The 25,968-nt window shown below is 40.8% G+C and overlaps 3 protein-coding genes across 4 annotated transcripts; all 3 read left to right on the forward strand.

Moving 5' to 3' along the window:
• hrasa (HRas proto-oncogene, GTPase a) lies at positions 1-15,737 on the forward strand. Of its 2 annotated transcripts, none has more exons than XM_056387533.1 (6): positions 1-267; positions 8,564-8,706; positions 9,613-9,791; positions 11,484-11,643; positions 12,385-12,509; positions 12,753-15,737. In XM_056387533.1, the coding sequence occupies exons 2-5, from the start codon at positions 8,596-8,598 to the stop codon at positions 12,502-12,504; spliced, it is 570 nt and encodes a 189-aa protein (XP_056243508.1). In that variant the 5' UTR covers positions 1-267; positions 8,564-8,595; the 3' UTR covers positions 12,505-12,509; positions 12,753-15,737. The 2 variants fall into 2 exon arrangements, with proteins under 2 accessions (XP_056243508.1, XP_056243507.1); XM_056387532.1 differs by having other exon boundaries at positions 2-267; positions 8,561-8,706.
• A 1,167-nt stretch (positions 15,738-16,904) lies between these two features.
• zgc:123278 (uncharacterized protein LOC641569 homolog) lies at positions 16,905-19,398 on the forward strand. The gene is made up of 6 exons (XM_056387531.1): positions 16,905-17,086; positions 17,201-17,285; positions 17,377-17,442; positions 17,588-17,751; positions 17,907-18,009; positions 18,256-19,398. Exons 1-6 carry the CDS (start codon positions 17,045-17,047, stop codon positions 18,372-18,374), a joined length of 579 nt encoding a protein of 192 aa, XP_056243506.1. The 5' UTR covers positions 16,905-17,044; the 3' UTR covers positions 18,375-19,398.
• Positions 19,399-19,941: 543 nt separating this feature from the next.
• On the forward strand, positions 19,942-25,968 carry tsg101a (tumor susceptibility 101a). Its single transcript, XM_056387529.1, has 10 exons — positions 19,942-20,327; positions 21,321-21,408; positions 21,530-21,595; positions 22,174-22,337; positions 22,684-22,810; positions 23,184-23,241; positions 23,498-23,592; positions 25,191-25,393; positions 25,499-25,738; positions 25,854-25,968. Exons 1-10 carry the CDS (start codon positions 20,286-20,288, stop codon positions 25,941-25,943), a joined length of 1,173 nt encoding a protein of 390 aa, XP_056243504.1. The 5' UTR covers positions 19,942-20,285; the 3' UTR covers positions 25,944-25,968.

Below are 25,968 nucleotides of genomic sequence, written 5' to 3' on the forward strand. Positions count from 1 at the left end.
CGCCTCTCCTCTCTCTGTGGAAGCACATTGTTCAACGCGGGCTCATTTTACCCACAACCAATGAATGCCTTGGTGCATTTTACCTATTGAAAATTAAACACTCACTGGGAGAGAATAAGGTGCAGATATCCGAAGACGGCGGGAAGCAGACCAAGAACATTTTGTTTCCTCCTGATAATAGCTGAGAGGCAACAGATTTGAAAGATTTTTTCTTCTTCTCCGGTAGACGAAACGTCGCTCTTGTCGCTAATTAGACGCCTGCTTGTTGTAAGTATGCATTGCACATTCCTGTGTCCGAAATATGTCGGCAGCGACTGTATTTGTTTAATGTTAAGTCCGCTTTTGAAATGCTTTCAGTGTTTTGGACACCGCTGGAGATTGCGGTCCACTGTTTAAACATGTTAGCTAGCGATCATAACATTTTAATTCACGCCCGGCGAGCTTTAACGTTGTCTGCCGAGCTGAACAACTCATGCTTGCTTTTTCAGCCCTGGCCACATGTATGGGGAATTACAAAGGGTATGGATATTGCCTACACTTCTTTTTTTTTTTTTTAAATGGTCTATTTTGATAAACAGTCTCTTTGAGTTCGGGTATTGAAACTTGGTTATGGAGGAATCTCATTAGACGGCCGTGGATTTCCCCGTCTTCTCAGTTTGAAAAAGAAACCGAAGGTACTAAAATGAACATGGTTATAGTGGCGAAATGACTTTCTGCGGCCTGTATTTTTGTCCATTGTAAAGACAATCTTGAGTATGAAGGTTGCTGCTGCCGATAGTGGCCACAGACAAGAAGGGTGACGCCCCGTCATACTGAGTAAAAACCGAATGTATCACTGCGGAAGTTAGATTCCATTACAAGGCATTTATAAAGCTGACATGGAATAATTTCTACTCTGGAAGCTGTCTGTTAAAACTGTTTTCTAAGTTGAAAAGGAAAAAGAAGGCAAAGACAGTACTTATATCTGATTGGCCTTCACTCAAATTATGGTCACAGAGACTGCTATACAGGAGGAGAAACATTTAACTCATCCCAAACAGACACAATTAATTTTAGTCATCATAAAAAGTAGATTAAAAACATTTCAGTGAGAACACAAAGCATGATATTGCCTTTTTGATGGCTTTTTTGGCATGTAATTGTCACTGACTGCTGTTCATGTCTTATTTTAATCACCACAATATAACTGTGGCTGATAAAAAGCATCATATGTGACATCACACATAATGTCCACATAGTTTTTTATCATGATGATATAGGATGGAGTACATTAAGGAGGTTCAGTGTTACTATTTTGAATTTGACATCAGCATCTGTTGCGTTCAGTGTCAAGGTAAGAATTGAGGCAGCCGGGAAACAGCTGGAGGTAGTGCAGTTAGTGATGAAGGTGAGAGCTTTCTCCGAACAGCTGAAGCCTGGGTGCTGCCCATATTCAAGCCAAAATAAGAGTGACTCTTTTAGATGCCACAGTTTTACAAATGAGTACTTTTGATACTGCTTTCTTTATAGCTATTTACTTAAATGTTAAATGTGCAGTGTGAGGCTTGGAAATGACACAGGACAGGCAAGTGTATACATGCGAGGAGATTTTTTTAGTTGTTTTTGTTTGGGTTTCTTTGGGAAACTGATTGGGATCTTCTGCAGGTTAACTTGCAGCTTTGTTTACATGACCCACAATATGCTTTCTGTGCACTTCTCTGCTTTCACGTGCCACTCGAACACAAACTAAAAAAACTGGACAAGATTCACTCATTCCTCTGACTGGCAAAAAAAAAAAAAAAAAAAAAGACCACTGATGAGTTTCGGGGTGTTTGGTGTCTGATGATAAGCCTCATGGCTCCTCTAACTGGCAGGCCTTTGTGTGGAGGTCAGCTGGCTTTTTCATCTCTGCTGCCTCCACTGTCTCACCCAGCCTGACAAGCTAAAAGGATGACCCAGTAGGGAAAAGGTCACTTGGACTCCAGTGCCTTTAAGAGCAGTTTGTGTAATCGTTCACACACTTACTCTCTCACATGTGCTCAGAAACTCTCCATCTAGGCCTACATGTTTGTACGGGAGAAAATGTTGAGACTAGGAATAGTTTCTCTAAGATTCTCCTTGGGGACTACATGAGGACTGTCTTGGATAATTATTAAATGGATGGTATTGTTTGAAATGTATTATAGTCTAACAACTAGATTCATCAGATAGACTTTATGATGAAGAATCACTTTAAGCCCTCACTAGCTTGTGTTTCATTGGCCTCCGAGAGCAGGATAGTCATTCTTCACATGCTGGTCAACACGTATGCTTGGATGCTGTTTAGGGGGATGATGTCATTGGTGAGCAGTGGGAGGGTGCGGTGGGCTATCGAGGCTCTATGATGGGTCTTGGAGTCTCAGTATTCGACTGTGATACCTCCCTAGAGAGGGTCTCCTTACCATCATCGCTCCATTAAAAATCTATTATCTCTGCAGTGGGCTTGTGGCTCTGCCAGTATGGATTCTTTAACCAATTAAGCACTTTAATGGAGAGCAGAATGCATGTCAAGGAAGATGGCCAATCATGTGCCCTCCTTCTACTTGTGTGTTGAAGTGATGGGGTTGTTTTCCAGGTTGGGAGGAGTCACAGAAAAAGTGAAAAGAGGTTTTTCCGACTAGTTATAGCAGCCATACAGCTGAATTAGCTCGGAAAATGCAGGAGAATGTTGAGCATTTTCATTATTGATTTCTTAATTTATTTTTTCAGTTTCCAGGTCAGCCCCTCCCTCCTGTGGCTGGCTCTGCCCTTGGCATACAGTAAGAGTAGCCCTCTCACTCCCTCGCCCTCAGCCACTCTCCTCCCATCACCCCTCTTGCTGCTCTGTGCTCGCACCCTCCGTAAGCTGTCATGTAAGATTATCCTCTTGGTCCAGGCGGGGCTCTAGGGTTTCAAAACGAACTGTTAATTTCCCAGGCTGGAGGTGGCGAGCTATAAATAACCTTAAACACAGACATACTGTGTAGTGCTTCATGATCGGAAAGGGAGCAGCCATGCAACGATTTGGGGGACTTGGGAAGGGATAGGTCACCAACTTGTAGACAAGTCGGCAGCTATTGCCTGCCTCAGAGTTATGCATGTAAACAGTGTTTGAAGGAAGCTTTCTCTGTTATACTTTTAGCACTTTGCTATAGGATTGTCAGAAATGTACAATTTAAAAAAAGGGAAAAGGGTGGCTAGACATAGTTGTGTGTGTTTTTTTTTTTTAATAACCAAATTTTATTCAATAATCTGCACATACAGTATTACAGATTCAAGTTTTTAGACCATAATATCCCCAATTCTCCAAACTTACCCCGCTCCCAGTAATACCTTCCCTGCTCATAGAACCAAAGTAAGTAAGTAAGTAAGTAAGTAAGTAAGAAAGACAAAATATTTGTGAAAAAGGAGAATGGACAACTGGCCTTACACAAAATCAACACATCAAGCTAACCCAGCTTAAGGATTGCCTGCACCCCAAAACGTCACAGTCCAAAATGCATATACCTATACATTGTTAGATCTGCACACATTAACCACTCATACGCACTGAGCACTTGGTGTACCTACGTACACACAGTTGTATCTACATCCAGTCATGTTTCCCACACTCAGTCCAATGGAATAGATTGCGTTGATTCCAAGTGAGAGATGAGAGGCTGCCAATGTTGGTAGAATTTTTCAGCTGAGCCACTGATGATAAAATTTGATCTTTTCCAATTTCAGAAATCATTGTGATTTTGTGCATGTTTTTATTGGATATTATTGTTATTATTACTTTGTGTGTGCGTGTGAGTACATATGCAAATGTGGCCAACTGTTGCACATCTGGGGCAATTACGGACTGCACAGGTTAACCATGCACTAATACTGTACTGTACAATATGAAAATGGGCAGTGAAGAGATATATGCGGGTGTGGCACTGTTATAGGGGTAGGATAACCATCTGTGTGCACAGAACAGAAAAAGTTAGACAAGAAGTTCTTATGCTCGGCCCCTATGTGTGGATGAAATATGTAAAAAGATTGATGTTCACCGGTGATTGTGATCCCTAGCGGCTGCATTCTCATCCCTCCTCTCTATCTGCACAAAGACCAGCTCAGTGTGAGTCCCTCCTGACAACAAGTGGCTCTGAAAGAAAGTGACAGCATCTCTATCAATGATTAATTTTCCTATTCATCTCCATATGTATGTTTGGATTATTAATCAGCTGCTGACATGGCCTAGTTTGAGAGGAGATGGCACGGTTGTCTGTTTTCCTTCCTCTAGTCTCCCGGTAGTGGGCACGGGTGTGTTGAATTTGCATTTTAGGCTGTTAATTCCAATCGCTTGGCAGGTGTACACTTGAGATGTGGTTACATAGAAGAAACATGGTAACCAACCATGTCAGAATCTGGAGAGTGGTGGGTGTTTGTGAGAGTGTAGGTGTCATTCGTGTGTGTGTATCCTACATTTTCATACATTTGTGTGTGTGTGTGTCCTACATTATCCATCTTTACTACTCACAAGTTCAATTCAGTGTGCTTTATTGGCATGAAGCCAGTAAATATGACTAATATTACAGACCTGGCTGTTACTGTCAGACAAAGGATCAATGTGTAGGGAAATCAAGGTCAGCTGACTAAGGATGAGGTGAAGAATCTGTTGGTGTGGTTGTTTATAGAAAAACATGGCAGAGATGATTTAAATATTCTTCAGACAAAACTGCTGATTCGTTCTTGCCATCCTGCCCATTTGGCCAGCACGTGATGTTATCCTGTCACCTGTATCTACCAGACTGGAATGGGAATGACATTGTGAAGACAGATTTCACAAACTTCTTGTAATCCATGCTAATGTTAAAACCATCACTTGATTAATCACTTAGTCCATCAACAGAGAATGTATCAATTTTTCTGTATTTATCTGTCTAGGCCAACCAAAGTTATGTTTTTGAGGCTGATATTGATACATCAGAATAAAAAAGAAAAAGCCAAAAAACATATTCATAGAATATTTTTCTGTGTGTCTGTTCTGCAATTTTTTGTTATTTTTTTGGCTAGCATATACATGTGTTAAGCTAATCTTTGTCGGGATATTGTGATGGACATTTGTCTGCAATTTCCCAACAATTTATAGACCAAGTAATTAATTGGTTAATTGAAAAAAAAAAAAAAAGGCAATTCCTATTGATAATAGAAAGAATCAGATTTTATTTTTTTGTCCATGTTCTTACTGATATCTGTTCCCAAACACTAAAGTAGTTCATGGCGAGTCAGATTGTGAATTCTTACCCTGTCTTGAGCCTGTAGCCTTCAGCGACTGAAGGTGTTCCAGCGTCTGCCTGCCCTGTACAAGTCTTCCCTTTTCGCACAGCTGCTGTTTATTTGGTTAGAGTAGGCTCTGAGCAGCGAGGCTGGCTCTGCGGCTCGGCCTAGGTCTCTGTATTCCAGCCAGGGCAAACTGCACTGTGTACCGGGTTGATTTATTTACAGTGAGGGAAAAGGAAGTTAAATGTTTGGCCACAAGATTGAGGGGTCAGGATAATTCCCTTCCTGTTGTGCTTGAGAATTATAGCAGCGAGGGTGTTTTTACAAGGAGGCCGTTGTTGATATTGGTGATGGTGTTCATAGCTACCTGTTCCATTAAGGCGAGCAGGGGTTTACTGGATCAGGGATGTGTTGCTGGAACACGTGCGTGTCTGTGTGTGATTGAATGAGGGCAGCTAAATGGCAGTGTCTTCAGTTAACAAGTCTGCTTTTCTGCCAATCATTAACATCCGTGAGCCAGTCTGAGTCTTGGCTAATCTTAGTCTGCCCCCACATCAGCACAGTTACACACTCTTTCACAAGACAGAAATAACACAAACAGAGGTTTTTACAGAGGTGCACTGCAGATTGTGTTCACCCAACAACCAAATCCAGAGACAAGTTTATAAGCATGTCTGTTATTTTTCTCTCATGGCTGAATTAGCTTTGTAAGTCTAGTTTGTGTGTGTTTGTAGTGTTGTCCTTTCATTAAACTTGATCAAGTGTGTGATCACAACACCTGTTACTACTCCTCTCTTTCTACAAGTCAAGTTTAAAATTCACTCCAGCTGTGTGTGCGCGTGTGTGTGTGTGAGAGTGTGAGTGTGTGCACGTGTATATGCTCCCTGGGGAGATGAACCACAAGAGAGAGGGTGTGTATGTGTTCTGCTCAGGCTGGCTGAAACACAGCGACGAGGAGTTTGTGTAACAGAGCTACGCAGAGTGCATTTTATGTCGGGGGCGGCAGTTGGTGTCCTGAAGAAGGTAAAACAGCATATGTGACCTGCGGTGCTCATGACATCCTGACAGATTGATTACACACTGTAGCAGGTGGTGCAGGTTAGTGATTATTATTTTCTTCAGCTCACTTAAAGAACATTCAGCAAAGTGAGACACCGGCAATGAGCAGACTGAGATGTTTAACCCCGTGTGAACTTCTTTTATTCTTGACTGCACCGCCTAACCAACAAGACATGAGAGAGACTGCTTTTGAGGAAGAGAGATTTTAGGTTACGCTGGGTGTTAGGTTGGACCTAGGTAGATAACAATGTCAGACAGGGCATAATATAATTCTGATGGCATTACTCTATATTCAAAATTCAAAGTATAATGGTGTGAAAACATCTGGAGCTGAATTTCATGTACAGTACTGTCAAAACCGAAAGTGGAACTAAACAGCCACTCAAGGATATTGCGATCTCTCAGGTATAGGAATCCCCAGTGATTTTCCTGTCTGTCAATAGAGATGACGTCACTGTGATGATCACCTGACAACTCATTGTTGCCGGTATGATTTCAAACTGAGGCAATAACCACCTCAGGTTGCTAAGGGCCTCAAGGCCACTTCACCTTGTGGCTGGCTATAAGTTTGGTCACACCAGCCCCAGCCTGCATATTTGATTCCTCATGATAGCTTCACGTTTTTCCAACACTGACTCATCATGTCTCTGCAGGGCTGGTATCGGGTCATTTATAGGTCATAGATTTGGTTTCTTTTTTGGTAAATTTGCAATAATCTGAGTCACATTTTGTCACTGCATGTAGTGATAACACCCATATGAACACTCTCTTTACCAGTTGACGCACCACGCCTGGAATTTCACCGGCCAGCAGACAGTGTTGTGGTGGGGGTGAGGATCCATGTCCGTGCCTTTGTATTGGCTTGTGTCTATGCATGTATGTACATGTGTGGTTCCAGCTGACTCAATAGTTAACTCTGTGAAAACATATTTGACCCAAGCTTTTCTGAAAAATTCACACATTTACTGAGCACACCTTGTGTTTGTGCTGTCAGCAGGTTGTTGATTAAGGTGTCACAACCCAACAAACTGAACCAATTTACAGCTCTTGACCTGATTTAAACAAAAAAAGAAAAACGCTCATCACAGCTAAATGATTTCAAAACCAGCTTTCAACAAATGGTTTCCTCGCTGTGAATTTCAAATACACACCTAAAGGTGAAAAATGTGGTTTGAACAACCCAAATTTCCCATTATTTTTGAGTAATTTAGCAGAATTTTTCATTCCCCTCTCCCCTCTCAAATCAAAAAACTGTAAAGTTTACCTGTTGATGTAGAAACTGCTTTACTTAACCGATTCTGTTTTCAACTACCCTAGGTCCATAAAGTGTTGCAAAGGCAGTGTTCACCTTTTTATGTTTTAGCCTTCACAAAACAGACATCTCTTGGGTTTTCTCAAGAGACTGACATGTTTCTTTAATAACATGCTGTGATTTATCGTCAGAGCATTGACTAGACCTATTAAGTGAGTTCAGTGGGTCCATAGGGGGCAACTGCAGGCACACCTGGTGTCATAAAATCCTCTTTTAGGCCACTCATTCTGTTGCTGTGGATGGATCCCTATGGGATAACCAAGGCAAACCAACAAAAACAATATGGCAATAGCCTGGCTTTGTTAGAGATAGAGAATTGATTGAACTAATTGTTGAAAGGAGAAACTGGTGCAGATGTTTGACTTTTTACACATTTTAGTTCTTTTAAATATTTCTGTTCAGCTTTTGTTATTGGTGTATTATTATGATGTTTTTAATCTGACAATTTTGGCTCTGGCATCTATTACCTTGGGTTCAAAAGAGGCATGAGTAATGTGAAGCCTGAGTGATGAGGATCAGTCTGCCAGTGTCGTGCCCCTCCTTTCTCTCCCTCGCTGCCTCCCTAGCTCTCCCTCTCATACACACTCTCTGCTGCTCACACTGAGCGGGAGAGGATTGGAACATTGAGTACCTTCAGCACATTTTTCACATTCCCCTTTGAGGGTCTCAACCTCAGCCCCCACTACACACATACACACACACACACACACTCCAACACATTCACACAAACCACTAATGTTTCTCACCCCTGGGCATTAATGACAATACGTATGTTTTGTCTGTGCCACTGGTTATGGACCGCATCATGGCAGTGCTGTGCAGTGGCAGAGAATATCTTATCAAAGCTGCTGTGTGTGTCAGTTGTTCTGGTAATGGGTGTGTGTGTGTTTTTTCTCAGTATGCTAACCTGCACCTTTTCTCTCTTCCCTTTCTTCTCTCCAGCAGTGCTGTGTGTGAGGTGAGCAGCAGCGGCAAAGATGACGGAGTATAAGCTGGTGGTGGTGGGAGCTGGAGGCGTGGGCAAGAGTGCACTCACCATTCAGCTCATCCAGAACCACTTTGTGGATGAATATGACCCCACCATAGAGGTACGGCTCTGTTCTGCATGTTCTGCACATTATTCTTGTGGGAGGCACCTCGTTTGTTGGGGTGGAAGGGTACTGAAAGGTTGAGCATATCGTTTATATATATAAAACAAAAAAAAAAAACATAAGTTCTTCCCTGCTCCCCTTTGAATTGTTGTGTGGTTGTTCACCACTTTGCACCTATGTGGTATAAGTGCATGCATTGATCTATGTGTTTTATACAAATGTCCAGACCGATGTCACTGCTGCAGAAATATTGTCCAAACCCTGAGACGAAAGCTCAGTCTAGAAACCAAGTTAATATAATTTCATTAATTGAATGCTGTGGCAAAGCTCCAAATGGTCAGGCTAAGAAAGAAATATTGACTCCGCCCTTCTTTGTAATTCTTATATTCTCATGAAAATAAGACATTGCAAAGAGAAGAGGCAAGGCAGTGAGACTGTTTTCTCCTCTCTTTACTCTTTTCCTCCCTCTCTGACTCCACTCTCTCCCTCTCTTTCTCACCACGCCTGCCTCTGGCCAGACAATGTCCTTTTTGTGTATTTGCATTCCTGGCCCCTATGCTCTAACAAACAAAGGGACGGCACTCCATGTTTTTGTGGCTGCGTGTTGGAAGGCTAAACATTGGCTCCGATGCCCTGCTCCTCTGATCCCTTGTTGTTCATTTGACCTGGAAGTGGACAGGGAATTAATAACAGATATAAATTAATATATAGTCAATTGCCATCATATCTCTATGCCTTTGTATATATTCATGTTGCTTAAAAGCTGAGTGGCCAATGCCAGGGATGTGACATCCTCAGTGATGGACTCACGGTTGCCTCAAATCCCACCTGATCTGCTCATTCACACATTCCACTGATGTCTTCAACACCTCTCTAAATGGTGGTGTTTCTTTTTCTCTGCAGGACTCATACAGGAAACAAGTAGTGATTGACGGGGAGACCTGCCTGCTGGACATCCTGGACACTGCAGGTCAGGAAGAGTACAGCGCCATGAGGGACCAGTACATGAGGACAGGGGAGGGTTTCCTGTGCGTCTTTGCCATCAACAACACCAAATCTTTTGAGGACATTCACCAGTACAGGTGTGTGTGTGTGTGTGTGTGTGTGTGTGTGTGTGTGTGTGTGTGTGTGTGTGTGTGTGTGTGTGTGTGTGTGTGTGTGTGTGTGTGTGTGTGTGTGTGTGTGTGTGTGTGTGTGTGTGTGTGTTAGTGTGTGTGTTAGTGTGTGTGTTAGTGTGTGTGTGTGTGTGTGTGTGTGTGTGTGTATTCAAGAAGGACGGAGAGCAGAAGGCATCACAAATCACGACATTGATATTGAGCATGTTGTGATCTATTGTTGCAGATGTGAACATGTGTATTTGCTGGTCAGGTCACAGACCAGCCAGGGTGGAGTTCTGACACAAAATCGCTTCTGTTCTGTTAGTTCTCCTCTAAGCTTCTGTGTATGTGCATTTGTATATGCAGTGTGTGTTACAGGGACTCCCATGGGTGTGTGGAGGGAGAGGGGTGTGTATACGTGTCTGTGCCAGCTCTCTGCAGTGGTGGGGTGATGTCATGCTGTAGCGTTTAACACGGCTAAAGAAAGCTTAGCCCCCAACTGGAGGATTACAGCACGATGCCAATGAAATCGATCCTGACTCAATTAGAGGAGCGAGGAGAGGTAGCACTCCCAAGGACAGGGAAGGGGAAAGGGAGGGGGGGTGGTTCAGCTGGAGATGACAGTATTCTCTCTCTTTGCCACATTCTGTCTTCCTCATCACATCAGACACCAACATGCCAATCTTGCACGTGGCAAGTAAGAGGCTGCATATTTACTTTGTCACTTCCTCTTCAGTTGTACTGGGTTTTTGAGTTTATTACACATACATTTGTTTCACTTGCTGCAGGCCAATGTTTTGTTTTTTTTGGCTTTTTTTTACCCCTGGTATCACTGTTAAACCTTTGTGTAGTTTGTGAAAGCATGCATGGATCTTTGGCTGGATGCTAGAATAGGTGGTGGCCCAGTTAGAGCTGTTGAGTTATTTAAAGATCTGTCATCTATTTTACAGGCAAAGATTTTCTGAGGCATTTTTCCAAAACTTCCCCTCCAGTGTTGGCATGTACTGGCACTGCATGGCAGCTGCTTAAAACTGGATAGTACATCTTGATTTCATTATTATACTGTGCTCAAGAATGCATCTGGTTGAGAAGATTATATCTGCTTTTCTGGAATTTTTGATATGCCTGTTAGACTTTACCTGCGTCATCCTGAACAGGTAAACATGTCTGCTTTGACATCGAGACTCTGAGCAAGTGCGGTCATAAACATCATTAGCAGTGGTGACTGCAGATGGGGCGGGCTGACTGTAGTGGATATGTCCATGCAGTACTGTGGCTGAGGGAGAAGAAGGGCTGAGCTGATTGATCTGACCCACTCCTCTCACTCAGTTCCCCCTGGCTGCCTGGCGTTTGGCGCTGGCTGCTGTAGGGATGAGGTAATGCTGTTCGCTGCCTGCCTGTTGTCCATCCCCACCCCTCCCTCCCCTCCACCTCCCTCCTTCAGCAGTGCAGCACAGCCCAGCACCAGTGGGCCCTGGCTCTTCCTCAGGGTCCTAGAGCTCCCTGGGTGGTTGGCTCTCCAGTGGTGAAGCTGCTGTTGTTTATGAAGCTGGGAGGATTTCAAACAAGAGATACGTCACTGTGATTAAACGCAGTGCTGAGATGTATTTAGGAAACAGTCAAAGTTTTGCAAATGAAATGTCAACTATTGCAATTTCCTTGTTTTGCAATTCACAGAGAACAGATTAAACGTGTTAAGGACTCAGACGACGTTCCCATGGTGCTTGTGGGGAACAAATGTGACCTCCCAGCACGCACGGTGGACACAAGGCAAGCCCAGGAACTCGCCCGGTCCTATGGTATCCCTTACATTGAGACCTCTGCCAAGACACGACAGGTAGGTAGTGAACAAGAAGCACACACTCACGTACTGTACATGCACTGTCATGGAGGTACCATACTCTTCGTCTTTCTCTCTCTTACATTTAAAATGACTTTTTATGAACTTAAAAATCTACCTGATCCCTGCTGCATCACACTGATCAACAAGTTCTAGTGTAGGCTCTGTAATATAGTGTAGGCTCTGTAATATGTAGGCTCTGTAATATTTGTTTATGTTGTGAGATGTGTAATGGTGTGTATTCACACACATGCAGCACAGTGAATGGCCTGCGGCATGATGTGATTTGTGTTGCTGGGAACATTTTATTATGCCGCAGGCGATGACTCATAGCCAGGTTACCTTGGCTTGAGAACAGAGCTACAGTATGTGAATGGCCTCAGAAGGACAAGTCGCCACACAGCTCTGACTGTCTCTGACTCACTGTCACATTTCATGTAGGTACATACAGACTCGCACATTCATCACTGAACCTGCGGAGTGTCTGTCATTCAAACGGTGGAGTATGTAAAGAATTGAGCAATGACGTCAATCTACTCATTATGATTTCTTGATTAAGGGTGTCTGAAATGGTCAGGGTTGCTATGGTAATGTTGCAAAACCTCTCAATGGTGAGTACACCAGAGAGGTTTGATGTCAGTTATAAGAGGGTGCATGCAGTGTACTCCACTTATAATTGGCCGTTGTAAGTGTCCGGATCTTGCTGTAAACTGTCTGTGTGTTTGTGTGTGTTCACAGGGAGTAGAGGATGCCTTCTACACACTGGTCAGGGAGATCAGACAGCATAAACTGAGGAAGCTGAACCCACCTGATGAGAGCGGTCAGGACTGTATGAGCTGTCGCTGTGTGGTATCATGATGCAGGTGAGACATTAAACACATTATTCTTCTTTGACAGCTACACAATGATATGGGAAGTCTCCAAATTGCTCTGTTATGCTGGAACTCCTACAGTATGTATTTTTCTGTAAATGACTACACATTCTAAGGAAAAACGAATGTGAAACAATATCTCTCCCAGTTAAACTTTGACTATGACTCAGTTTCCCCAGAAACGGCAAAATGGCACTAACATCTGTCCCTCTCTTGTGTCATTTAATTCCCCAGCTGACTGTTGCACGTTGAGGAAAATGCTACAGCGCGTAGTGGCAGCATGGACTTTAATATAGAAAGATAAAACAACTCAATGATGAAATATAAACTTTTTCAAAAAGAGGAAGATTGAAGCAAACGCTCTCAAGGAAACCACCAGAGCTGACTGAACCATAGACCTTTATGGAAAGGAGGATTTTGGATTGTTGCCGAAGTGGCTAGCTCAACTAGCCTGGTCTTGGTCCCGTTTTTTGGTCCACACGTCGACCTGTGAGCAACACCACTAATGACTCTTTGTCAACTCCAGTGTGGTCTCGCTGGGTAGCTCCACAAGTTTTCTGCTAACTTATTGTTTTCAGTCTCAACACTGGTCTTAAAGGGGGTGTCACCAACCACCCTCCCACCTTGAAAGCCTAATTCCACTCCCCGCCCGCCTGACCACTGGAAGGATTGACTGACTTAAATGGAAAAGACTGGAATGGACATTTAGTTAGCCTGACACCTCTTGCATAAACGTACATCTCCATCCCACTCTGCCCGCCTTTGGGCTTCCCTCGAATGGCTGTGTAGTCCCTTCATTATACTGAGTTCAGGGGGTGGAGGCGGACGTGGGAATGACTATAATTTGTTGTTGTTGTTTAACAGTTAGCCTAGCTGTAAAAGTCTTTGATTTTGTTTTTGATATGGAGCTTTTTTTGTGATTGGAGGATTTGAAAGTCACTTAGCACTATGTGAGAAAGGGTGTTTGTTTCTGATGGCACCTGGTTTGACATTTTTCATGACCTGCCTGATGTAGTTGGAATTCCTTTTCAGGGTAAATATCTTGAATGAAGAATATGAGGATGGATGACTTTCCAGAATGCAGCTGCCTTCTCTCCTTGCAGATGTTTCTTTGCTAAGAGTTGTCTTTGTGGAATAATAATAGTAATGGCTAGTGTACGTAGGTTCTGGTGCAATAGGATTTTTTACTGTCCAATTTACACAAAGTATTGGGAATAAACCACCTCTCATGACTACGTATTTTCCTGTTTTACTTTGGTTTAGGAAGAAGAGGTACAGTGCATGAAAATATAGTCATCATCTTTGCAGTTGCAGCTGGAGAGGTTGTCTGTAGAATAGGAGGAAAGCCCTACACTTGTACAGTTACACAGTGGCAGTGGTTTTAGATAAAGTGAGAAGTTGATTTTCCCTGCTTTCATTTCAGTAATTGTGCAGTGTATAACTCTTATTTACTACATGGTGATAACAGTTATTTTTAGATTGTGAGAATCGCTCCTTGTGGTTAATAAGGCTCAGGAATCAGGGTCCAGGAAAGTCTCCTGGAGACCAGGGTTTCACCCAGGATGTCACCAGTTAGCTTTGCAAAGTGTAACGCACAAGTCCTGCCTCAGAGTCGAACTTCACACACACCATGCTACCCTCAAACTGCTTCTCTCTCTCTCTATCTCTCTCTCTCTGCCACCTCAGCTCTTTTCAAATGAACAATAACAGGTCAGGTGCTAATTATGTCAGAACCATATTTACTTTATGTGTGGGACTGTTGTGTGTAACAAGTGATGGATATTGGTTTTATCGGAGCGCATTGCTTTGTTTCTTAACCCTGACTAGCTTGTGCTCTCCACAACTGCATTAATTTGCTGCCTAAATGAAAAAAGACTGCTCTGTGTTTACTTGGCCTTATGTTAGCTAGTTTGTACCTCATGTATGCAGCAAGCTCTACCTGAGACAATTGTCTGTTCTGTTTGCTGCATTGTTTTATGTTTATTTGTTTGTGCAACTAAAAAAAAATATAGAATTGTGTTGAGTTTAGACATGCGCTGTACAGAATTTGAACGACAGGACAAGCCCCTAGAAACACTACACTGTTTTTTGTTTTTTTTTTGTTTTTTTTTGGTTTTTTTTAAAGGGGGTTCTCTGTAAGGGCATGAATGTGATTCTGTTTAAAATGACTGAAATCCAAAACAAATTAAAGAAATTTCTGTAGACAACGCCCTGTAGAACCCAAGTTGTCTTGCTCCCATGTTCATATGACATTTCATTCCCATTACATTAAAACATATGATGGTAATTACTAGAAACAGTTACTTTTAGTCCAGATCATACTTAATCAGATTAGAGAATCGGTCATGTATGATAATGTATGGAGTTTCAGACACTACAGGCAGGTTTCAGTAACAAGCTTCAGATGCAAACCTCAAAGACATCTCAGACCTCTTAACACGAAAGATGTCAAATGTTATTTTGCCATTGTCTCTTTTCAACAGAAACAAAGTTTTTATTTTTATTGATTTGTACAGTTAAAGTGATTCTTTTTCACTTACAACATGGCTTAAAAAATATGATCAGTCTAGTTACCGTATGGATGAAAGTGGTCGAGTTTTTATCAATTAACTGTTCATTTCTCTGCTTAGAGGACGCATATGAACTGTGAATGTGTTTGGGTCTTTAGATATTGTTTGACAGAAGCCTCGTGTTTAAAATTTACAATACTGAAATAATGCAGGGGTTGGTCCCACTTTGGGCTGTGTTGTTCCTAACTTTTATTTTTCTCCCATTGTACTCGAACCTTCTAATGGAAAAAGAGCGTGGAGTTTGTAACATGTAACTACAGTCCCAATAGTAGCCTATGCTTGTCCCTGTCAATCGTTTAAACAGTACATTCATAATAATACCATAGAATTCCACAAATCTATGCATTCAAATTCCCATTGCATTAGAATATCAGTGTCATGTTTCCGCAGGGATACTCCAGCCAGCAAACCACAACAAGTATACAGGTCAGAAAACCTGGCGAGCATGACAAAGACTGTACGGACCATTGGGAGTTTTGCACAAGGATACAGTGGGCTCAAGGGCTTGTTTCTCCCCTTGCTAACTGTGGAATGGAGGTGTGGAAGGAATTTGTGAAAATGTCAACTGTTTAGCTATTTAAGATGTATTTACTCTTTGAAAATGTGGCAAAATGTATTGCAGGACAGGAATAAAGATGTCAAGATGAAACTGTGTCTTTATCCTTCAACTGTCAAACTTTCACATGACGTTCCTTTCAGGTTTGAAATTTGCTGCCACCTACAGGCGGCTCTGGAATAGGAAAAGCCTTGACAAGGAAATAAAATTCAAAACGGCTAACATGAACAGAGCTGAAATATATAGATGGTGTAGACAAATGTTTTCCCTGTTTGCCTAGCAGGATCATAATGTACGGTTAAACTGTAATTCACATAATGTGGGCAAGTACTCTGTGATGAAGGTTCAAAGGACAGTCATAAATCTTGTGTTTACAAAGGTTTTACCGTCAGCAGTGCTGTTTATGAGAAGTTTTAGGTTGTACAGGTGAGCAGGCCACACCTATTTTATGATGGTACACTTCATGAAGCGTTTCAGTGTACAAATAAAAATCATTCTAAACAGTAATTTCTTCATGGATAAACTTTCTAAAATGAATAAGATTGTGTCTTGATTAATCAGTGTCTTGGTATCAGTTCTGATTGATATTTGGTAGATGTTTATCTCAATAAAACTGATACTTAATTATTAAAAGAAAAAGTGCATCACACAGAAAGTAAAACAGGTTTTGTGTGTGTGTGTGTGCGTGTGTGTTTGTGTGTGTGAGTTTTGGTCACTGCCAGCAACTGAAAAGGGAAGGAGGAAGCAGGGAATACTGTATAGTAGAATAAAAATAAGTTGCTCAGTGAGACATGGCATAAGACTATTACTCATTTGTAATGTTACATATTGTCTAATTATATCTGAATACATATTACATATAATATCAAACCTATTAAACTCAGTAAGGCTGAGCTAATGGTAAATATATTGGAGAACAGCCTCTCTACCAGCCTCTGTCAAACAAAAGCTACAGATCAATACGTCTTTGCAAACGTGATCATAAGTGGTGATGAGGGGCAATAAATAAGAGTAAACACTTAAGCACTAATACATTAGCAGGGGGATCCTGAAATTGATCCTGAACATTGAGATTAGACACTAACACCATTCCAAAAAACCCCGAAAACACACACACACACACACACAGCATGGCCTCTCTATTGGTCATAAATTATTAATAAAGCTAAAAACATATCGGTTTATTGGGTCAATATCATACTGTATTCCTGTTTTGTTGGTTCAAGCCATGTAGCCTAGTTATTACTTTTAAGGGCAGATGATTTGCATAATTGTGAAACTCTTCTGTTACTGGCTTTCAAAGGTCAATACAGATAAGAGGTTATCCATAAACCACCAACAGACATAAAGGTGAGGGTTGGTAGACAGAAAAATATTTTCCTTTTGGATAAACCGCAATCATGTCATACTGTGAGGATACGATTAAGAAAATGCTCCCTAAGGTAAGAATACAAATTGATAGAAGAATTATTCCTCTCTAAATCGAACATAAACAAGCAACTGTATGTATAGTTTTTCTTTCCTCAGTGTTTGCTTTTTATCTTTTTGTTTTGAAGGCTTATGTACGCAAGCATGTGGCTCATGAAATATATGTTGCAGCGACTCACTTCAAAAATCTCGTACCCATGATGGATAAATACGGTAAGACGCAAAATAACAGCTCACAATCTGTTGCTCAGCTCATTCAGCAAGCACCCTAAGTGATACAGTCACTGTTGCATTTTTCATACAGTTTACAATGATGGAACCACAAAGGACTTGATGAGTCTAACCGGAACCATTCCTGTCTTATTTAATGGTAACAATCACTTTGCATTTTGTAATCATGTTTAACAGAATTATAATCAGCTTACACTGATGTGGATTCTGGTCAATTCAAAATCACTGAGAATAAGCAAGACAAAATACCCTTCTCTTTCCCTTGTTTTTTTTTTTTATACAAGACAAAACCTACAACATACCCATATGCCTGTGGATTGAGGAAAGCTACCCCCAGACTGCTCCCATCTGCTACATCAGACCCACACGTGAGATGATGATCGTCAGAGGAAAGTTTATCTCCAGCAATGGTGAAGTGGAGATGCCTTACCTGGAGGAGTGGAAGAATGTGAGAACGTTATCTTGTTATTCTTTAACAGGGTTGATTGCAACAGGGTTAGGGAATGATGTTTGCTGACACTGCTTGTACAGCACAGTGTGGTTTAGAGCTTTAAGAGCCATGCTACTACGTTGGTGTGTGTGACTTTTCCTTTCCCCTATCAGGGAGAGTGTGACCTAGTGACCCTGCTGCAGGTGATGGCTGTCATGTTCGGAGACTTTCCTCCTGTGTGTATACAGCCTCATTCAGAGCCCGAACAGGCCTCATGTAAGTAACGCTCACACACTGACAGAAAGAAAGCCTCCTTGTTGTTTCAAAACAACAACAGCATCTATGCCCTAGATACAAGCTGATGTTGATAAGACAGATCCAAGATTCATATTTAGGCCACACCTGATTAAGTGTGAATCTAGGTTCACCCCTCATAAATCTAAGGCTGACAAAACCTTTCTCCGGTCAACATGTTTACGAATTTGTTGTGACTGTGAAATGACCCTCCTTTCTTTTCTTCAGGTTGGCTACAGTTTCAGAGGCAAGCAGAGGTGCTTTCAAAAACAGATGGGAGTTTTTATGTGTCTTTACTCAGAGAAGATGATCAACCTTTCCAGCAGGATAATGAAACCAGCTGTTAGTCTATTGTGTACAATAATTGTGACGATAATTTGTGTAAAAAAACGGTTTCGGTGCTGCCTGTGAAGTGTTCCATCCTGTGTACAGTGTCAGATGGTATCCATTGATTGTTTTATGGTTAATGAATTCATAACTTCAGACAAATAACAACATACTATGTCTATTTTTCAAATGATTAAGACTGTAAATAATATGACACAGCACATGATGAAAACATATCATCTGTGTTTCGTGGGAACGTATTGTACATTTTAGGAAAATGTTTCTATCTGTTTATATTCTATCTACTTTCTTTTTTTTGCATGAACTAACGATATTTGAATAGATGTGTCTTTACAAGCAACTCATAAAGCTGTACTTTAACTGCATTTGCTGTGGACAAATGGTTTGGACTTTTAGACCAGAGAGAAGACTGTAATTTAGTGAACTCATACACACCCGGGTGCAGGGTCCGTGCATGAATTAGAATTCCTCTGTAGTTGTTCACGTTGTATAACGACAAATGCCAGCTTAGGGGGTATTGCCTAATTTTATTGTCCTACTTGTGCTAAGTGCAAATGTATGTTGATGTTGTTATTGTCCCACAGAATGAACACGTGCAATTCAATTCAGCACACCAAAGCGTAAGTTTGTTCCATTATCCAACTTGTATAATGAAAATTGAACAAGGAAGTCGAGAGCCGGAAACAGAGACAGCTTGTCTTCAAAGTCAAGGTTGTGCGCTTTGAACAAATGTGCTGGCTGCAGAGGTTGATTTAAGGAGAGCTAAGCTAAATAAAAAAAAAAAAACTGTCTAAATAATTAACTATAATTAATTCATAACTGTTATAGGTTTTTTTTTTGTACTGATGTACCGATTTTTGATTTAGAATTGTTCATTGTTGTTGTTTATTTAAGATAAAATGATAGAATTTGACGAGCATGTACACTTTCTAGAAAAATGTAGAAATATAACCACTCAGCTGTAACTATACTCACACCTGACTGACGGCTGGCAAAAGATTAAATACTTTGAAGTGGAACCTGCTAACTGAATCCCCTGCTTTGTTCATTTCATCAAGTGTGTGTGTGTGTGTGTGTGTGAGTGAGTGTGAGTGTGTGAGAGAGAGAGAGAAAGAGAGATGCGCATTGTATACATGTATATAGCCTTTAATGTTCACCCAACAAATTAAGTAACCTTAATCAAATTGATACATTGATGAATAGCTACATAGATGAATCACAAGACCCTACAATAATTCAAGTGTGGGCTAGCGGAGAAAACCTATAATGGTCACCTTTAATTGATTAATCGATACATTTTTTTAATTATTGAGTTTTTATAACAAGGCTATAGTTTATGTGAAGAAGAAAGAAGAGATATAGAGATATCAATTCCTCCTCTAGAGATAATTATAATACGGTAATAAATCTATCAAAATAAATTACATAATTGTTGTACAGGTGACATGATAAGTCAAATGTATAAGCTAGTATGAATCACCTTGTTGTCATCTTCATACATACTGTCTTTGTACCAGGAATAAAATATTGCTTAGTTTATATCAACCACGTCACAGGCGGACCGGAAGCAGTAAGGTGAACTGCCGGAAATTCCTTTTGTTGATCATCGGATGTTTGTTTTCCGGCCTCTTTCTTGAGCTAGTTGTTTTCTATTCTCAATACATTTATTGAATCTCAGTGCGTTAACAACAGAGGCACTGCTCGTGTTGGACAGAAGGGTTGTATATAAAACCAAATCACTGTCTTAACTGTAGTCAGGCCCGAGGCTGGGCTAACGTTAGCCTAGCATTCAGTGAAGCCCTGCTGGCTAGCGTTAGCTTGTATTAGTTGTCATCCCAGCTGGCCTTAAGGACAGCTGTTCATTCAATTAACGCATTGTTAAGAACGCTTAAAACAAACGATCAGAAACCATGGCAGTTGTCAACGAAGGTGCCCTGAAGAAAATGCTGAAGGTAAGCCTTCTGTTTAACTGTTGCTCAACTTTGTGGCCAACAGTAGCAAGTCAGCTAATGTTACCGACACCAAACATGGCGCTATTAGCTAGTTAGCCACAGAACAGTTCCAGGAATTGATGTTTAATAATCGGTCTGTTTTTGCTGAGTAGTTTGGTAAAAGTAAACATTTGATTATGCTATAACAGCATAATTTGCAAAGAACCCATGTATAGATCTGGTTGTTACATTTTCCGCTATGCTATCTAGCATATCTACCTAGCTAGCGTCAGTAATGTTGTCAATAAACATGTTTTAAAACCTCCATCCCCAATTTGTATATGGCACTATTCTAACAACGATTCCACATGTTAATGAGCTGTTGTACAGCCCATCGAGCTATTTTCAAAGGTTGCTGTTTAAATGAAAATACCACTTTGATGGGCATTGTACTTGTGTTAAGTGTAGATTATTTATGTTTTCGCCATGTGAAAATTAGTCGATTTCAACGATTCAAGCTAAAATGCCATGCAGTTGTGTTAAGGCCCAATCTACCATTTGTGAGCGTGACACATACACTTATTTTCATGATTACAGTTTGGTTTACAGATCATATATTGACATTTGTGTACTTCACGATTGATCACAATATACAATGTAGGCCTTTCAAATGTTTGAAACAGGTTTAGTTGTAAGTGCAAATCAACTAATGTCAACTAATCTTGGTGACTTGATAGGTTCCAGCCCTGAGTTTTGAGTTTGATGGCAAGGCTACACTTTGAGCATATTCAGATCACAAATTGTGCATTTAAGGACCAGGTATAACACAGCATTGTATTTAAACAGACAATGACTGTGGGTTTTTAATTACTGAAGCAAACATCTGAGTTTATTAGTTGTGTCAGCTTATGTGTCAACACTTTCTAAACTACAATGTCAGCAATTGTGTTTAAATCTTTAACATACTAACATGACTGACTGACTTTTTCAACTCTTTTTGTTGTCATTATCTAGCAATACAAATACAGAGATCTGACTGTTCGTGAGATAACGAATGTCATCTCCCAGTACAAGGACTTGAAGCCAGTTATGGATGCTTACGGTAATTTAAATGATAGCGATTTCCCGTGTTTTACTCTCTGGTCCCAGTTATATTTTGTATATTTATATGATGGTATATATCACACTTGTTTCGCTTGTTGACATGGGATCTTGTATTTCAGTGTTTAATGATGGCTCCACAAGAGACCTGATGAGCTTGACAGGAACAGTCCCAGTGAGCTACAGAGGTAAATAAAGTTTCTCTTGCTTTCTAAACAACAGTTTCTCTATAAAACCATGTTGCACTTTGTTCCTTCATAGAATCAGAAAATTGTCTGTTTTGCTTGTCTACTCTTTTTCTCTTGTGTCCTTGCTCTACCTCACATTCAAGGGAGATGAAGAGAGCAGTAGGCTAAACCAAAACACATGCAGTTATATAACAAGCAGGGTTAGGGTTAGTTGCAAACAATGTGTGGCCATGTGCTGGATCTGCTAGTTTTTCTACTGTTTTGCATCATGTTTTAAATTCTATTAAGGAAATGGAACATGTCTTCTCATAGAACATCTATCTGTGAGCTTCAAGCCTAACCCAGAGGTTCTCAGCATCTGGGTTGGGATTACATACATTGCTATCTTGCTTGATATCTAGACAAAGTTTTCTTAAAAAGTGAAGTGTATTTGTTTCATATACAGTGCATCATAATTACTGTTTACTTCATGTGAAGTACCCCTGTGCTCTTGAAAACGGAATACAAAAGGATATCTCAATATAGGAAATAATTTATCAAGCAGTGACATTTTAACTTTGTGTGTTTATTTCCATTAGGCAATATCTACAACATCCCAGTGTGTCTGTGGCTGCTCGACACATATCCCTACAACCCTCCAATATGTTTTGTCAAACCTACCAGTGCCATGATGATCAAAACTGGCAAGCACATCGATGCTAATGGCAAGATCTACCTGCCTTATTTACATGAGTGGAAGCATGTAAGTGTGAGGTCTTAATATTAATATTTTTAATCAGGTTTTTATTTAGGCAATGACAATATGTGGAATGTATAAAATGTACATAGATTGGGATAAATAATAAAAAAAAACATACAAATAATCTTCTAGAAGTTTTTGGGTTTGACTGCAGCAGTGACATTTTTTTAAATCTATAGATGCTCTAACATACAGTATAAGAGTAAATTATAGCTCTCTGAAATATTTTGGATATGTTTAGAACTATTCATCAGCACAAAATGGGGCAATCAAGAGGGCCATAAATATAACTGAAGCTCTAAGTAATATTTGTAACTAATAAACGTAATTTTCACTGTTTGTCTTACAGCCTCAGTCAGACCTGTATGGTCTGATTCAGGTGATGATTGTGGTGTTTGGAGAGGAGCCTCCTGTGTTTTCACGTCCCACTGCACAAGCTCCCTACCAATCCTTCCAAGCAGCTGGACCCCCAAACCGTGAGTGACATGAATTTTTGGTCATCTAAGTGGCCAAGGTGTTATCTATGTTGATCCACAGGCCGTGTTCATACTAAGTCATATATATGGTGCTGATAGAGGTATCTACATACGGAACACCTCTCACTATACTGTAAGGTGCTTCTAATATTTAATATATTAATAACAGTTAAGTAAATATTATAAGCACCTCTCTGTAAAAACCAGTACATCATGTTTTAAATAATGCATTTATTTTCTTCAGCACCAGATGGAGCTCACAGCACATCACTGAAACTGACAGTAAATGCGTCTGTGTGCTAGTGAAAGAGATGAAGAATAATTTGACCTGTATGTCCTTAGACCTGAACATTTCACTATCTCTTTACCTCAGCTTCCTACATGCCTGGCATGCCTGCAGTGTCACCCTATGGCCCAACTCCTAACCCAGGGTAAGATGTTTGCCAAGCATTTCTCAAACCTCATTCCCCCCCAGCCAACAAAGCTGTTCTGGCTCTGATGTCTTTGTGGTTTCTTCGGCAGGATGACACACACAATTGTCTTTATTACTGAAACACTGTAAAACCAATTTAGTTACACACCGTAACAACTAAATACACATCTTAGATTTAAAGATAGGTGTTTGAAATTCCCACAAGTAGAAAATATAAAGCATTAGCTATTTGTTGATCGTGTAACTATTTGCAGAGGCTATCCAGGATACCAGTACCCAGGAGGCAACTCTTATCCGGCCACTGCAGGCCCTACACACTACCCAACCCAGACTCCAGTCTCCACAGTTGGTATGTATTTCATTTAGTATCTGGGGTGCTTTATTTCTGCTTTATCTCAAGGATGCATTTGGAAGTTGAAATTTGCACTGGATTCAAAAGCTTTTACAAAAACTGTTATTGTGTGCATTTGTCCATGAATGTCTCTCTTTTAGATCCACATGTAAATCCCACATTTATTAATTTTTGAAAAACGTAATTTATAATCATACCACAGTTTCTGGTGTATTGAGATATTGCAATACAGTGATTCAATATTAAGGCAATCGTTAATTCACTCCAGACAAAACAATACCTTTCCTCCTTTCCATGGTCTTTAGTTAACCCTCAATGAAGACACTTGACCTTCTGACTCAAACTCTCTCACCCTCTGTGTGACTTCGGTGGCGCGCTGAGCCACTACCGAAAGGTCGTTTCTGTAACTAGAGTGGGGAGTTTTAAAGGCCAAAGGGTAGGATGGGTACGAAAGGAAAAGAACAGTCCCCACACCCTATACCTCAGAAGCACACAGCGCTATGTTTAGGATGGGAACAGAAACTCCACACAAAGACGGACCCATGATCGGGGGACCCATCTGCTGTCCCAACATCAGTTAGCACCAGTGAAATGCTGGTAAAGGACCAGCAGGCAGGAGGAGTTTAAGCCAGCTCCTATATTTAGTGAAGGAGAAGAAATGGGTTTGCCTGGAGACTACTCAGATCTCAAGGCTGATCAACTCTGACATTTGTAGTGCTGACTCCAGACTGCACATGAGGTGGTCGTGACTCTGAAGACATCTATTGATGCATTTTCACTTACATAACCTGGTATTTGTCAGCATTTCAAGCTTTTGGGGTTTCATTGACTGATATGTCTGATATTTTATTATTTTGTGTGTATATATATATATATATATATATATATATAAAAACCTTTCAATGTTGCACAATCCAATAAAACACCACCATAAACTACTGCCTTAAAGTTAAGAAAAGTAGTCTTTACTGATGAAATGTTCTTTTGGATTACATTCATTTCCAGGGGTTTCATTTTTTCCAGTAACTCAGTATAAGATCGGTAGATGTGTCATAACCATCCTACTTCTGTTTTCACAGCCATGTACTTTGTAGGGTTACTCTGATGATACTTGTCTTGGATAGCTCGCAATCTGTAACCTAAATGAATGAGCATCTAATGTCACCTTATTACAGATGGGTGATGAAATAAAGGTAAACAAATGATTGGAGAACTGTAACAGAGGCAGATGTATCCATACAAAACCACAAGGGGTCACTGAATGGTTTCAGTGTGAAAATGATGAGTCATGCTGTGCCATTCACTATTACCAGATATCCCTACAAAGACACATGTTGGTTTTCCTTTAATCTTTTACGTGTCTCTGTACATTTTGATCATCAGGCCCAATGGCGTCTCTGTGGTGCTTCATTCAATTGGCTCTAGACCTGTGACACTAGAAAATGTTATCTTGTTCAATATTGCCTAATACATCAGGCATATGATACATTCATCATATTCCGTGGCTTGTAAAGAGGTACATGTATTTAAATAACGAGCCTAACAATTCCACATTTAACAACCGTCACCTCACTTCTTAATCTCTTTGTCTAAAGGTCAGAGCAGAGATGGCACCATTGGCGAGGACACCATCCGTGCATCTCTGATTTCTGCAGTAAGTGACAAACTTCGCTGGAGGATGAAGGAGGAGATGGACAGAGCTCAGGCTGAGCTGGATGCCCTGAAGCGAACAGAGGAAGACCTGAAGAAAGGACATCAGAAACTGGAAGAGATGGTCTCAAGACTGGACCAGGAAGTGGTGAGACATCATCCTCTTTTTCGGTGTTATATCTGTATTTATCATCATCTTTTCCATAAAGACAAAATTAACAAATGGTTATATGGTTGTAATTGTTTCCATCAGACTGAGGTCGACAGGAACATTGAGCTGCTGAAGAGAAAGGACGAGGAGCTGAGTGACGCCTTGGAGAAGATGGAGAACCAGTCAGAGAACAATGACATTGATGACGTCATTGTGCCCACCGCTCCGCTGTACAAACAGATCCTGAACCTGTATGCTGAGGAGAATGCAATTGAGGACACTATCTTCTACCTGGGAGAGGCCCTGCGTAGGGGCGTCATAGACCTGGAAGTTTTCCTCAAGGTGACCATTTCAGCAAAAGCAAACGCATTAGAGAAATAAGCGTAAACACACTTAAGCCCTTGTGTTTTTTTGTTTTTGTTTTTTTTTAATTGACTCTTTTTCTCTTTTGTTACAGCATGTACGCCTTCTGTCCAGGAAGCAGTTCCAGCTTCGTGCTCTCATGCAGAAAGCCCGCAAGACTGCTGGCCTTAGTGACCTCTACTGACCCACACTGACCACCTGGAAGCATC

Source organism: Seriola aureovittata, chromosome 10 (genome assembly GCF_021018895.1).
Source record: "Seriola aureovittata isolate HTS-2021-v1 ecotype China chromosome 10, ASM2101889v1, whole genome shotgun sequence".
Classification (NCBI taxonomy): domain Eukaryota; kingdom Metazoa; phylum Chordata; class Actinopteri; order Carangiformes; family Carangidae; genus Seriola; species Seriola aureovittata.